The sequence below is a fragment of the Penicillium roqueforti genome (assembly GCF_015533775.1).
Source record: "Penicillium roqueforti strain LCP96 04111 chromosome Unknown scaffold_21, whole genome shotgun sequence".
Lineage (NCBI taxonomy): Eukaryota > Fungi > Ascomycota > Eurotiomycetes > Eurotiales > Aspergillaceae > Penicillium > Penicillium roqueforti.
In genome coordinates this window covers 91,406-105,579 of record NW_024067585.1, presented here as the reverse complement: position 1 = coordinate 105,579, position 14,174 = coordinate 91,406, and the positions used below count along the sequence as shown (strand labels likewise).

Genomic DNA, 14,174 nt, shown 5'->3' with positions numbered 1-14,174 from the left:
AGTAAAGTAAGAGGTCAGTTCACCGATTTATCTATTCTTGGAACTATTGCAGTCTTCAAGATTGGATTCGGGTTCAGGCAAGACGGTTGCTGGCGGGTCTTGCCTGGCGTGTACCATATTTACCTCTTCTGAGGATGTGTGTGACTACATTTCATATAGTGCGATTATTTCAGCTTTGTTTGTTTAAGTTGAGATCTCGGTGTTTACTGAGTCGCAGCCTGTTTTCAGTGAGTAAGAGAGTAGATTCATCACTGTCGAGGTGATGTAGAGTCTTTTGACACCACAATTCCCTTTATGTGATCTACCTCGCTACCTATGTAGATATCGTTCATAAAACATATCACTCGTCTTCGCTTTCGTCGTCGCTATCCTCGGATCCGCTTTCGGAGTCCTCATCCTCGTCATCATCCTCATCTTCCTCCTCGTCACCAACCTTCAGACCATAGTCGTCCTCAAACTCCTTAAGAGCCTGAACTGTGGGAGTAAAGCCGGAACTTTCGAAGCCCTGATTGATGGTCTGTTCGCAATCAAAGTTAGTAATCCATACGTACATCGTAAAGACCGGGAACAACTCACCTCTTCCAACACAGTCGCGCAGGTGACAACCAAGTTTGCAGTCTTCGGATCAAACAATGGCAAGATGATCTCACGTAGAGCACCCTTGATCTGGTCGATGGTGATAGCGCGCACATTCTTGAGCATCTTCTCCTTATAGTCGCTGGGCAAGTTGCGCACGACCTGGCGGATGAAACTGCCCTGGGCAGCATTGGCGGCGGTCATCTGCTCGTTGGCATAGTTGACCACGATGCTGCTAATAGCACCCTCCAGCATCAAAGGATCGAAAGTCGTAGCACCGGATAGATAGTCATCAACAATCTTCTTGCTAGACTCGAACGCCTTGTGGGCGTTCGGGGACCGGTACACATCGAAGTTGACAAAGCCGGTGTCGATGTTGTAACTGAAATTAGTGCCGTACGCCAGACCAGTGCCACGAACTGCAACCCAGAGCGGACCCTCGACAGCGTTCATGTACGAAATCGCGACTAATAGTGCGGGCAGGTCGGGGGAATCGTACGAGGTCAGACCACGGGCGGTGGCGTAGGCGAAGGACGAGTCAATAGTCGGCATGGGGACAATGTAAGACTTGCCGCCAATGTTCTTGCCGGCATCGCTCAGCTGGGATCGCCGGTCAGTGATAGGCCGCAACTCAGCGCTGGTGCCCAGGGCATCGGCGAAGGGCTTCCAGGTCGAGACCGGGTTCTGGAGTTTCTCGAGGTCAGCAATGACAATGATGCGCACGTTGTCGGGTTGGAAGAGCGATTTCCGGATCTCCTCCATGCGGCTGACGACTTCCTCCGGCTTCTCAAAGAGCAGACGCTTGACGCGCTTAAGGTAGCGAGCCTTCACCAAAGTAGAACGAGCCCGGGTGATCGACTCCTCTGCGTAGTGAACCATCACATTTACAGCAGCAAGCATGGAGTCACCACTGCGCTTGGAGTCTGGCACATCGGCCAAGAGACGAGAGTTGATAGCCCGGAGTCTCTCCACATCGAAGACGGACTTCCAGCACAGCTCCTGCAGCCAGGCGACGGCATTCGCATACTTCTCCAGCTCGACCTGGAAGGAGATACGGAGCATCTCCGAGTTCCCAAGACCGCGAGCAGTCGTCATCGAGTATCCGACGGTGTCTCTCTCTAATTCTACTACGACTTGCTCAAAGTCAATGATCTTGCCATCACGCTCCACCGGGATGTTGAAGAACGCCTCGGTATAGATGGACAGCAATGGACGCAACTGAACGGGCACAGAATCAGCTGAGATGAGAACTGAAAGCTGGACAAAGCTACTAGGGATGTGCTCGAAGTGGATGAAAAGTGACTGGTCAGACTTGTCGGCATCAACAAATGGCTGTATCTTGTTGTCGGGCCGTCCAGATTTCAGGGCAGCACCCGAACGAGCCGTACTGGTCTCCATGAAGTGGATTGACTCAGTTCCGGGGATGGCGAACTTTTCCAGCAACTCCTGCGGAATCTCCTTGTCGTTCTCTGCTTTGGCTTTATCGAGTTTATCGGCAAGCTCCTTCAGGCCCTTCTCGCCGAGACGCTCCTTTTGCGCAGCGGCCCGGTCCTCCTCGTCTTTTTTAAGCGTGGCGGACATCTTCTGGGACGGGATACCCAAGATAGTGACATGGGGAGCATCTGAGATCCATTTCTTGATGAAAGCGCGCCACTGGTCCTCGGACCAGGTTTCAAGGACATCATATTCCTTCAGAGTTGCGACATCCATCAAGGTCGAGCCATCGCGCTTTCCGTACAGGAAATCAGAGATAACGTACTCTGCGAATGAAGAGGCAGAAGACTCAGTCGAGAACTTCCAGGTTCGGCGCTGTCGGGCGATACACTCTTTCAAGTACTTCAGATCTAATTCCTTGGTCATCGCATCTTGGAGGATCTCAAAGAATCTCTTCTCGACGCTCTCCAACTTCTCTGTTTCCACGCTGGTCAACGTGAAACGAACCTCCATGCTAGGGTGGTCCTCAGTTGAATAGTAGACGGCACTGGCGAGCTGTTCTTTCTCAACAAGGATGTTCTCTAGCAGAGCTGCAGATGAACCGGCTAGGTACAAAAGTGACACATTAAGAGCGCCGGCTATGATACTGTAAGTATTTGATATCGAATCTTGGGGTTTTGTATCTTACATAAGATAGTATCAGTGCAGTCCGGTCCCATGAATCGAATTTCGATTTCACCAAATGATTCATCCTCCTCTGGGAATTCAACTTTCTGGATAGCGGACTTCTCCAAGTAGGGAGCCTGTTTGGAATCCACCCAGGGTCTTTTGAATGGTGCCTCTGGGCTAGGAATGACATCCAAGATAGTGTCTTCGAACTTATCCAAGATCTCCAGCATGTTGCTCTGGTCGACTTCTCCAGTGAGGATCAGGCACAGGTTCTTGGGCTGATACATCTCACGGTGGAACTCGCGAATCCGTTCCGCAGGCAAGACACGAAGCTGTTCCATCATACCTCCTGTCTCATAGCGGAAGCCCACACCAGGCGGGTAGGTCAATCGCCGGGCTGCAAGATCGATCAGCTCAGCCGCATTGTTCTGTACACCCTGCATCTCGGAATACACGACACCGGCATCATTTCCAGAGCCATCGATGTGGTGAACTTCAGTGTAGCAGCCTTCGTCAGTCAGGGTAGGAGCAATGACATGCTCCAGGTACACTGGCAGGATACGAGCAAAGCCTTCCCAGCCTGCGGTATCCAGAGTGTAGGCAGTGTGATCGGTTGCCGTCCAGGCATTAGTGCTGGAGTACACGCGGGTAGCTAGCTTGTCCAGGAAGCCCTTGTAGCGGTAATTGCGGGAACCCATGAAGCACAAGTGCTCCAGAGTATGAGGAGCACCCGAATCATCGTGGATTTCGGTAGCGAGCACAAAGTAACCGTTCACTTTGGGACCCGGCTGGTCGATAACGACCACTCTCATGCCGGTACGCTGTGATTCATACTGAGTGAACTCGCTCGCCGAGTAGTCAGGCTTGAACTGCTGGAGCAGTTTGAAGTGACTGTTCTGCACCGAGGGCGACATATTGATCAATGGGACAGACCCAGTGAAGATATTTCGCCGTAGGGTTGACAGTCTTGTTGATTTGTTAGCAATTCGTGTCACTTTATTAAACATTTGATACAGTCGTGAGCACATAAGCACGTGCGGTAAGGAATTGTCTGAGAACAAGTATGACCACCACAACTCGGATGAGAGAAGAATATCCACCCCGAGTCGCGTTTGAATAGAATGGGAACAAAAGCAGCAATTGGCGAGGTCCTTTCTAAATCATATCTTGAAAGGTGCAACATATTGTCAAGGACAATGACATAGGCGGGGTGACAAGCAGAAATTGGGGATAGAAGGTTGATACACTTGATGCCCCTCCGTAGGCAATAAGATCTGAGAACGCAATTCACATTGACTTACAGAAAACAAGTACTTCGACTCAGGGGGAGTATCCGAGACACGGTGAATCTGAGATGTCTTCAAAAGTTGTGTTGGTCCCGGAGTTTTCCAAGTTTGGGAGAGAGCTCAGTCTCCGGTTTTCCTTACAAAGCGGGCAACTGAAAGAATTTATATAACAAAGAGAGAGGGCTAATAGATTTTGGATTCTTTGCGACCATTCAAATACAAACGAGATATATTTTTAATTAAAATTCTAGCGAATTTAGCGATCTAGAGCGAAAGCATACAGCGTATACACCACGTGGGGGGCGGTGACGCCCAAATTCGAAGTCACGGGTTGTTGACAGCTCAACTCCTCTTTACATGCACATCTGTCTCCGAAGCTCCGAAGCTCGTGTTCCCTGACAATCTGTCCTTGGTTTTGGAAAAGTTGGTATCATGGCAGGAAATACCGAGGAGTTGTGCCAGGCGGTGCTGGGCTTTGTCACCGAAGGGACCTATCCCGAGGAGAGTGTAGTTGCTGGTAACTTCCCGGCAGCTGCTCTCGCCAGGGAGCTCGAGCTTATATCGAAGGCACGTGAGCAGGTAGAGGTACGAAGCCCCCAATGGCTATCTACGCACGTCGGGCATTCATTACTGACCAGCGCTGCTTTGATTAGAATGAGATTAGCTCCTTGAGTCGCGAGAACACCTTCGATGCCGACGACTGGATTATCCAAGCGAAACAACTTCACGCCGACATAGAACGCTCAAGATTAACTGCGCGAGAAATAGTCGCGCAGCATGAGCATACCGAACCCCTGCAGGCGAAAGTTGAAGATGCGAGAGCGAAAGTCACCTTGGTTGAGACGGAGATTGCCTTCAATCAGGCCGTAGCGGATACCCTAGAGGAGGTGCACCGCTTGTGCCAGCAGCTGGAAACAGGGCGAGCTGCTCTCAGAAGTGGCCAGATCACCACCGCCATTGAACAATTGGAGTCTACCGACGCAGCTGTTGGAAAGGATGCCTTCTTTACGAATACAAATGTGATGGGTATACTCTCCGATGAGGTGTCACTGTTACGATCGGAGATTGTTGAGGCCCTTCTTTCGCGCTGGGCTGATCAATTGAAAGTTGACCGACAACAAGGCGAATTCCATGTCTCTAGCGGAGATGCAGATGCCGGTTCTATTGAGAGCACTATTACGTCGCTGGCCCGACTAGATATACTCACATCCTCCATCGAGAAACTGCAAAGGGACCTCTTTTCGGCGATCGTAAATCCGATCTTGCTACCTCACCCTAATGGAACTAGCCATGGTGTGGTGGTGACGGAGACTAGCATTCGCATTGAGCCTGAGGCCTCAAAGGCGACCGCACTGGAGACCTTGGATCGCCTTTCCAGCGTTTTGGGCTACTTGCGACAAAATCTACCGTCATCGGTGTCCGCGACTTTCTCCGAATCATTCATTGCGATTATTTCCTCAAAGGCAATCTGCGAGTGGCTGTCCCCTGCTATTCCCACCGATCTAGGTGGCCTCGCCGAGTTTGAGAATATCCTGAGTCATGTTTCACAGTTCACCCAGCAGATAGAGTCGTGGGGTTGGACTGGCCAAGAAGAACTCGTCTCGTGGGTCAACCAAGCTCCACGCCTGTGGTTGACTCGGCGTAGAGTCGACTCGCTCGATAGCGTCCGCAAAGTCCTTGCCGCCAGTCAGGGAACAACGAAACAGGTCGAACGAATTGAAAGAGGAAAGGTTTCACAAGCTGAAGGTGCTTTATTGGAGAATGCCGGCAATGAGGACTGGGACGCCCACTGGGATGACGATAAAGAAGATGAGCCCAAGAAAGCAGAAACAGCAAAGCCTGATGAAGAAGAGGAAGATGTTAGTGCGTGGGGTCTAGATGACGAGGACGTCGAGGAGACTCCCGATGCCAAACCAGAAGCAGCTGCTTCTGCGGAAGATGATGACGATGATGCCTGGGGCTGGGGGGATGAGGATGAAGATGACCATAAAGTTGATAATAAGCCTTCGGAGCCCCAGAAAACATCATCGACAAACGCAACCGACACGAAGAATACAACTCAATTTGTATCACCAAAGGAAGTTACCCTGAAGGAAGTCTTCACAATCACCGATATCCCAGAGTCTGTTCTTAAGGTCGTTCAGCAGCAAATCACCGATTCGAAGGATATTTCGCAGCCTGCGTAAGTCATGCCGTCTTCCAACTTGTTTCCTTTGCAAACTAACTAGAGCCCAGCTACGCCAATTCCCGCGTCGCTTCTTCTGGTGCTGGTCTTCTTGCATTGCCAACCTTGATCCTGGCTATGTTCAAAGCTACATCATCCACATTCTACTCGCTGAAACTCACTTCAGGGCAGATGTACCTTTATAATGATAGTCTGTACCTTGCCGATGAGATCCGGAAACTAGTCGAAGAACATGCACTCTCCAAACTCCAGCCCGACGTTGAAGCTTTGGAGAAATTCGGCAAACTTGCGTATAGCAAAGAGATGCAGACGCAACGCACTATCGTCACAGATCTGCTTGACGGAGCCCAAGGATTTGGACAATGCTCCGAGCAGCCATTCCAGGCAGACTGTGAGAATTCTGTTAGCGCAACCGTCGACCGAATTCGCGACGTTTACAAGGAATGGCAACCCATACTGTCTCATTCCGCGCTGCTCCAATCAGTTGGATCGCTCTTATCTACTGTGATCAACAAGGTAGTCATCGATATCGAAGATTTGGGTGATATCTCGGAGGATCAGTCACGGCAACTGGTCTCCTTCTGTAACCAACTCTCAAAATTGGAGGACCTGTTCATGCGTGAGACAGATGGTGATGCCGAGGCAATACCCGTCACTGCCATCTACGTTTCAAGCTGGCTGCGTTTCCAATATATGATCAATATTCTAGAGAGCTCCCTCGCCGATATCAAATTCCTTTGGCTCGAAGGAGAGTTGGGCTTAGAGTTCTCTGCTGACGAAGTGATTGACCTGATCGAGGCCTTGTTCGCAGAGTCTGATCACCGGCGACGTGCTATTGCAGAGATTCGAAGAGCGCCTAGATGATAAGCCCCATCCACGTAATAGAAATATCACTTCATTTACCAGATATATGTTAAAACTGCAGTGTATTACAATAAGCTGTGTAGACCGAGTGGGGCCATCTCCGCGCTCTGCGCAAGTGTGCCGCACGGGTCGCCGTATTTTTTCCTCACCCGCCGAAAATGCGACAGCCACCAAAAAAGTGCAACACCGGCAGCAATTTGAACGATTTCACAATGAGCGAAGATCTAGTCACTTCTGCTGCTGCAGAGTCAGCACAGAGACAAGTCCGTGTGCAGCTCATTAGCCAGCAGGAGGATATTGCTCTGCCTGAAAGCACCGGTCCAATTCTTGTTCCTACAGGTGAGACCCATTGCCGATCAGAAATCATAAATAGTAGTATCAAGTACTGACTCTTCCTTTAAAAAGGGCTTCGACGATATGCGCTATCGACACTGGTGAACAACCTTCTCTCAAGCGAAAAGCCCATTCCATTTGAGTTTTTGATCAATGGAACTTTTTTGCGGACCTCGATCGATGAATATTTGGTCGACAACGGTATCTCAGCTGAGACGACCCTCGAGATTGAATATGTTCGAGCTCTGATCCCGCCCCTGCATATCGCCTCGTTCCAGCATGATGACTGGGTTAGCGCGACAGACGTCCTTTCCACGACCTCACATGCTGCATCCTGGGCCTCAGGTGCGACTTTTACTAAGGGCCAAGAAAGAATTCTATCAGGAAGCTATGATGGTCTGCTTCGCATCTGGAATATGTCGTCTGAGACTATCGCGACCTCTCCTGCCGCCGCCGATGGTGGCCACACCGCCTCTATCAGAACCGCCAAGTTCGTTTCTCCAAACCAGATCGCATCCGCAGGTCTTGATCGCACGGTCCGATTGTGGAAGTATACTGAGGGTGAAGGTGGTTTCACTGGAAAAATTTCTCCTCAGCTGGAGCTGTATGGTCACAAGGCTGGAATCGAGTCACTAGCAGTTCATGCCAAGTCCAACCGTCTATTGACTGGTTCCGCAGATAGCACCGTTGGATTCTGGTCAACTAAGAAGACCGATGCCCCGGCAGCACCTGAGAACTTGCTTCCTTCTAGCAATGCTCGGAACACAAAGCGCCGCAAGCTGAACACCTCCGTTAGCACACCGCAGCGTGGTCCTCTGACTCTTCTGTCAGCCCACACGGCACCTGTTTCTGCTGCTATTTTCGATGGAAGAGATGCTACCGTTGGTTACTCGGCCTCATGGGATCACTCCCTGCGGACATGGGATTTGGTCACTGGTTCTCTGGTTGACACTCGCACCACATCACACTCGCTCCTCTCGCTCGAGCACCTCCCCGAACTCAGCCTCTTGGCTGCCGGTACTGCCGCCCGCCATATCACTCTGATTGACCCACGTGCCTCTGCTACTACTGTGGCTGCCATGACTCTCCGAGGTCACACCAACGCTGTTGTCAGCTTGGCCCGTGACCCTCACAGCACATATGGACTCATTAGCGGTAGCCACGACGGCACGTGCAGAATTTGGGATATCCGGTCTACCAAGACCGACAAGGAAGGTGTTGTTGGTGAGAGCGTTTACTCAATTACTCGCAAGAGCCTCGAGGAGGAAGGTAAGTCCGATAGCAAGCGGGTTGGCGGTGAAGGTGTCAAGGTGTTCAGCGTGTGCTGGGACAAGACGGTGGGCATTGTCAGCGCGGGAGAGGATAAGCGGATCCAAATCAACCGCGGCGAAGGCGTACTGCCTTCGGAGGCATGAGTGCACATATGGGCCTGGCGTTTTAACACTTGGTTGAGGGCAAAAGTTTAGACTTACATGTTGTTTTTTTCTCCTTACTTTCCCATCTTTGCGTACATCTTTAGCTCGGAATTGGATATATGTCAGACTACAGCCTGATATTCACTACGACTTTACCGTACATATATATAGTTCTGTTTTGAAGCTTCCATTCACCCCAGGTTTATGCCTAGCCTATAATACATCCACAGAGGGGTTCCGTTCACATATAAACTGGCAAAGGTCGAGTGCCAGAAATCAATACAACGCCAAATCCATGCCTCTCACGAAAAACAGTGAGACAATCCCATAAAAGTAACAATCGAACACGACACTATCAAGTTTATAGTCTCCGCTCCATGCGGTTCAACTTGACAGGAGTTTTGATCTATTAAGATTTAGTTAACCATAAGCTCGCATAGGTCTCTCAGGTGCAATATGAGATATCAATAGAGCACGAGGAGGAAGGGGAAACCCACCTGAGTTCGTGTCCGCTGTCCCCTCACAGGCAAGCCCAGCGCATGACGTCGGCCGCGGTAAGTTCCGGTCTCTTTCATGCGCTTGATATCATTGAGAACTTCTCTGCGCAGATCATTCTCAATTTTCATTTCGGATAGCACGGCTGTGAGGTCGAGGACCTGCTTGTTGGCCAGCTCGCCGACGCGGCAGGTCGGATGGATGTTGAAGCGGGACATGAGGCGACCGGAGCCGTTGCTGCCGATTCCGAAGAAGGTCTCGAGGGATTTCTATTGCGCTCAATGTATGTTAGTTGGGATATCCAGGCTATGGGCGCAATCGTGCGGGTTGGCTTGCCTTGAGCAGATTCCGCTCGGGGAAATTGACACCAAGGATGAAGACCTAAAGGCTATTAGCAGGTTTCTTTGGAGGAACTATTGTATCTTGACGGTGGCTAACATACCATCTTGAACTGTGCTGGCTGGTTGATGTCCTGACAATCGTATGGAGCCGTCACTTGTTGCTCTCGTTGAACTCCGGGAGAAATCCTCCGTCAACGTTTTTCCGTAACTTGGTGCCTGAATTCCATGGCACTACCCCGTCTATTCTCCGCATTGCAAGCTGGCCTTCTTCCGCTCCCAATTACTCTATCTTCCCGTCTCGCTGTATCCTACCAGAGCAGTGGCAATTAACAATCATGTATTTCCGGAATCTTCTCGTTTCCCTGTTCTTTGTCTTCGCCGTTGGCTTTGCCCTGGTTCAAGCCCAAGAGGCCAAGGAGCCTCGCGGCCCTAAGATTACCAGCAAGGTGATTGACATTGATATTCCGACTCGGTCTATATGCAAGCGGTACTGATTGTTGGTGACAGGTCTACTTTGACATTCAGCATGGAGACGAACCCCTCGGTCGCATTGTGATGGGCTTGTACGGCAAGACCGTCCCTGAGGTCTGTAGAACTATACTCTCAGTAACTAATTGATAATTATTGCTGACATTATTATTTGTATAGACCGCTGAGAACTTCCGGTATGGTGCATTGCTATGTCAATGTCTGCAACGTTTATCCTGCATATGCTAACCCATGTCTAGCGCTTTGGCTACTGGCGAGAAGGGCTTTGGCTACCAGGACTCTACCTTCCACCGTGTTATCAAAGACTTCATGATCCAGGGTGGTGACTTCACCAAGGGCGATGGTTTGTGAGCCTCCGAGCAAGTTGATTGCATTATTCTAAGTGTGTACAGGCACCGGCGGAAAGTCGATCTACGGCAACAAGTTCAAGGATGAGAACTTCAAGCTGCGTCACACCAAGAAGGGCCAGCTGAGTAGGCATTTCCACTCATTTGATTCAATCTTACAGACATCTGACCATTCTTAGGCATGGCCAACGCCGGCAAGGACACTAACGGCTCTCAATTCTTCATCACCACCGCTATCACCTCGTTCGTATCCCTTGCAGTGATTCCTTTGGGGCAATAACTAACGGAAACAACGCAGTTGGCTCGATGGCCGCCATGTCGTCTTCGGCGAGGTCCTTGAGGGCTATGAGGTTGTCGACAAGATCCAAAACGTTCCCAAGGGATCCGGCGACAGGCCCAAGCTAGCGGTCAAGATTGTGAAGAGCGGCGAGCTCGAGCTTGAGCCCGAGACCGAGGAAAAAGGTAGCCGCGATGAGCTCTAGACAGGTGACTGTCTACTTTCTGCTGCTAGTTGGAAGTGGCTGATGATGTTGGAGAACTTTAAGAACTCGACCAAGAGCCAAGTGTCACCGAAAATGCTCCCGATGCTCCCGAGGCCACGCCATCTTACTTACTGCAGCTGGTCGTGATTTTCTTCGTTCTGGTAGCCGCTGTGGGTATCTGGATTGCCCGTCGGCGAGGCCAGCAGCAAGAGCAAGAGAAAGAGAAACAGTATGATGCCTAAGAAATGATATTAGATCAATGAGACATTATTTTTGGACCTTCTGTCCCCCTAAACCCCTGGATTTTAATGCCCGATGACCCTCATCATAGATCACCCATGGATGTGACCTCACGTATGTAGGTGGTGATATACTTTGGGGGACTGCGGGAAAATCATCCACTCAGATCATAAGGTTCGCCTCCTATCTTAGTCAGGCAAGGGTGTCCAGACCGCCTACGTGCAGCAACTGGCGAGTAGAAATTTCTTCAGTGGCGGTAGGTACCTAACCGGTACTTCTAGTAAGCAGGTAAATATAGCATACAGATAGGTTCCATTCAGGTACCTCCAACAGCCACACACGCCCCAAGTCTCCAACTTTTGTTGCCTCCTTCCCACAGACTTCATCCGTTCTCTTTCTCTCTTGATTCAACCCCCCTCCATCATCCCTTTTCTCACTACTCTCTCTCTCTCTCTTTCTCTTCTCTCTAGAGTTCTTAGATTCCGGAGATTTGCATTTTCCATATTCTCTGTGGTTTTCCTGAGCTTTCTTGTTGCCACTCGATCTTTTTTTTTTTTCTTATCGAGTTAAAACAGAAAAGCGATTTGATCTTTTCACACACTCTCTCTCTAAAGGTACACTTTACGTGGATTTGTTTTTCTTTGCAAGTATCTTTTCCAGATCACTTGCGCTTTATCTACGACCAATATTTTCCGGTGAAGCAGAAAAACTGTACGCAACATCGTTCACCGTCGACATCGGACATCTTCTAACTCTTGCTTTCCAATAGACACTTTCAACCGCAAAAATGGCCGACGGTTTGCAAATGGGAAACCTTTCCCTCAACGAATCTCAGCACGCCCCCCAGGGTAACGCCCCTGTTGGCCGTGCTGCCTACATTCCTCCTCACCTTCGCCAGCGTGGTCCCGGTTCTGGTCCCGCTCCCGCCCCCAGTGCTAACGCTGAGGCTGCTCCTTCTGGACCTGGCTTCGGTGGTCCTCGGTACAGTACCAAAATGACTGACTATCATGAATCGGCAACTGATTTTTGTATTTTATAGTGACGCCGGTGCCAACTGGGCTAATGCTAGCGCTCCCAACTTCAGCCCTCGTGGCCCCGCGAACGGTATGACCAGCTGGACTCCCGATGGAAAACTCCGGCCCTTCAATCCCAATGCTTACGGAAACCCAGGATCCTCTTATGGTGGTGCTAGCGGTGGTGGCAGCAGCGGCGGCTACAGCGGTGGTGGCGGTTCTCAGCAATCCCGTGGTGGCTCAGGCGATGGCCAGTGGCGCGACGGCAAGCACGTTCCCGGTCCTGCCAATGCTCGCCTGGAGCGCGAGCTGTTCGGAGTGCCAAACGACCCCACTAAGCAGCAGACTGGAATCAATTTCTCCAACTACGATGATATCCCCGTTGAGGCCTCCGGAAACGATGTCCCAGAGCCTGTTACCCAGTTCACTAACCCTCCCCTGGACGACCACCTGATTGCCAACATCAAGCTTGCCAGCTATGTCATTCCTACTCCCGTTCAGAAGTACTCGGTCCCCATCGTCATGAACGGACGTGATCTTATGGCTTGTGCCCAGACTGGTTCCGGAAAGACTGGTGGATTCCTTTTCCCTATCCTCTCTCAAGCTTTCCAGAACGGTCCTTCTGCTGCCCCTACCCAGGGTGGCGGTGGTGGTCAATTCAGCTACGGCCGCCAGCGTAAGGCTTACCCCACCTCCCTCATCCTTGCTCCCACTCGTGAGCTGGTCTCTCAGATCTTCGAGGAGGCCCGCAAGTTCGCCTACCGCTCATGGGTTCGCCCCTGCGTCGTGTACGGTGGTGCAGACATCGGCTCTCAGCTTCGTCAGATCGAGCGTGGTTGCGATCTTCTCGTTGCTACCCCCGGTCGTCTGGTTGATTTGATTGAGCGTGGACGTATCTCCCTGGCTAACATCAAGTATCTCGTTCTTGACGAGGCTGATCGCATGCTGGACATGGGTTTCGAGCCCCAGATTCGCCGTATCGTCGAGGGTGAGGATATGCCCGGTGTCGACGATCGCCAGACACTCATGTTCTCGGCCACCTTCCCCCGCGATATTCAAATGCTTGCTCGCGATTTCCTCAAGGACTACATTTTCTTGTCCGTTGGTCGTGTCGGAAGTACTTCGGAGAACATCACTCAAAAGGTCGAGTATGTCGAGGATGCTGACAAGCGCTCCGTCCTGCTCGATATTCTTCACACTCACGGCAGCACTGGTTTGACCCTCATCTTCGTTGAAACCAAGCGCATGGCCGACTCGCTCTCTGATTTCCTGATTAACCAGCGCTTCCCTGCGACCGCCATTCACGGTGACCGCACCCAGCGCGAGCGTGAGCGTGCTCTGGAGCTCTTCCGTAACGGTCGCTGCCCTATTCTGGTTGCTACTGCCGTTGCTGCTCGTGGTCTCGATATTCCAAACGTCACCCACGTCATCAACTACGATCTCCCCACTGACATTGATGACTACGTTCACCGCATCGGTCGTACTGGTCGTGCCGGTAACACCGGTATCGCCACTGCTTTCTTCAACCGTGGCAACCGTGGTGTTGTCCGTGACTTGCTCGAGCTTCTCAAGGAGGCCCACCAGGAGGTTCCCGCTTTCCTGGAGAGCATTGCCCGCGAAGGTAGCGGATTCAGCGGTCGTGGCCGTGGTGGTGGTGGCCGTGGCCGTGGTGCTACTGCTACTCGTGATGTGCGTCGTATCCCTGGCGGCATGGGTGGTGGCTTCGGCGGTGGCGGTGGCTATGGTGGCTCTGGTGGTGCTGCCCCCTCCTACGGTAGCGGCTATGGCGGTGCTGCTGCTCCCGCCTACGGCGGCAGCGGTGGTGGTGCTGGCTACGGTGGAGGTGGTGGTAGCTACGGCAACCCCTCCGGCTCCTCCGGCCCATCTTCCTGGTGGTAAATCAGTCGTGGTCTTTTGACGATGCCCTCGGGTCTGATTGGCTCCCTTGCTTTATTTTCTTTTGTCTCTCGTTGACGGATACGATCAGATTGAGTCCCTGAGTTCT

General features: G+C 51.4%; 5 protein-coding genes across 5 annotated transcripts; 3 read left to right on the top strand and 2 right to left on the bottom strand.

The window, feature by feature from the left end:
* Positions 1–340: 340 nt before the first annotated feature.
* Positions 341–3,593, bottom strand: LCP9604111_7116 (putative zinc metalloprotease; the record flags this gene model as incomplete). Its single annotated transcript, XM_039075113.1, has 3 exons — positions 341–517; positions 577–2,648; positions 2,699–3,593. 3 exons carry the CDS (start codon positions 3,591–3,593, stop codon positions 341–343), a joined length of 3,144 nt encoding a protein of 1,047 aa, XP_038926814.1.
* Positions 3,594–4,397: 804 nt separating this feature from the next.
* LCP9604111_7115 (uncharacterized protein) lies at positions 4,398–7,014 on the top strand (the record flags this gene model as incomplete). Its single annotated transcript, XM_039075112.1, has 3 exons — positions 4,398–4,550; positions 4,619–6,147; positions 6,201–7,014. 3 exons carry the CDS (start codon positions 4,398–4,400, stop codon positions 7,012–7,014), a joined length of 2,496 nt encoding a protein of 831 aa, XP_038926813.1.
* Positions 7,015–7,172: 158 nt separating this feature from the next.
* Positions 7,173–8,762, top strand: LCP9604111_7114 (WD repeat WDR12/YTM1 family ribosome biogenesis protein; the record flags this gene model as incomplete). The annotated part of the gene is made up of 2 exons (XM_039075111.1): positions 7,173–7,353; positions 7,420–8,762. The coding sequence occupies 2 exons, from the start codon at positions 7,173–7,175 to the stop codon at positions 8,760–8,762; spliced, it is 1,524 nt and encodes a 507-aa protein (XP_038926812.1).
* A 361-nt stretch (positions 8,763–9,123) lies between these two features.
* On the bottom strand, positions 9,124–9,702 carry LCP9604111_7113 (mitochondrial 37S ribosomal protein uS13m; the record flags this gene model as incomplete). The annotated part of the gene is made up of 4 exons (XM_039075110.1): positions 9,124–9,168; positions 9,260–9,526; positions 9,594–9,638; positions 9,700–9,702. The coding sequence occupies 4 exons, from the start codon at positions 9,700–9,702 to the stop codon at positions 9,124–9,126; spliced, it is 360 nt and encodes a 119-aa protein (XP_038926811.1).
* Positions 9,703–9,933: 231 nt separating this feature from the next.
* LCP9604111_7112 (uncharacterized protein) lies at positions 9,934–14,068 on the top strand (the record flags this gene model as incomplete). Its single annotated transcript, XM_039075109.1, has 12 exons — positions 9,934–10,044; positions 10,106–10,183; positions 10,247–10,263; positions 10,327–10,430; positions 10,480–10,560; positions 10,614–10,677; positions 10,733–10,896; positions 11,861–11,867; positions 11,926–11,953; positions 12,004–12,137; positions 12,196–12,260; positions 12,327–14,068. 12 exons carry the CDS (start codon positions 9,934–9,936, stop codon positions 14,066–14,068), a joined length of 2,595 nt encoding a protein of 864 aa, XP_038926810.1.
* Between the last annotated feature and the right edge of the window lie 106 nt (positions 14,069–14,174).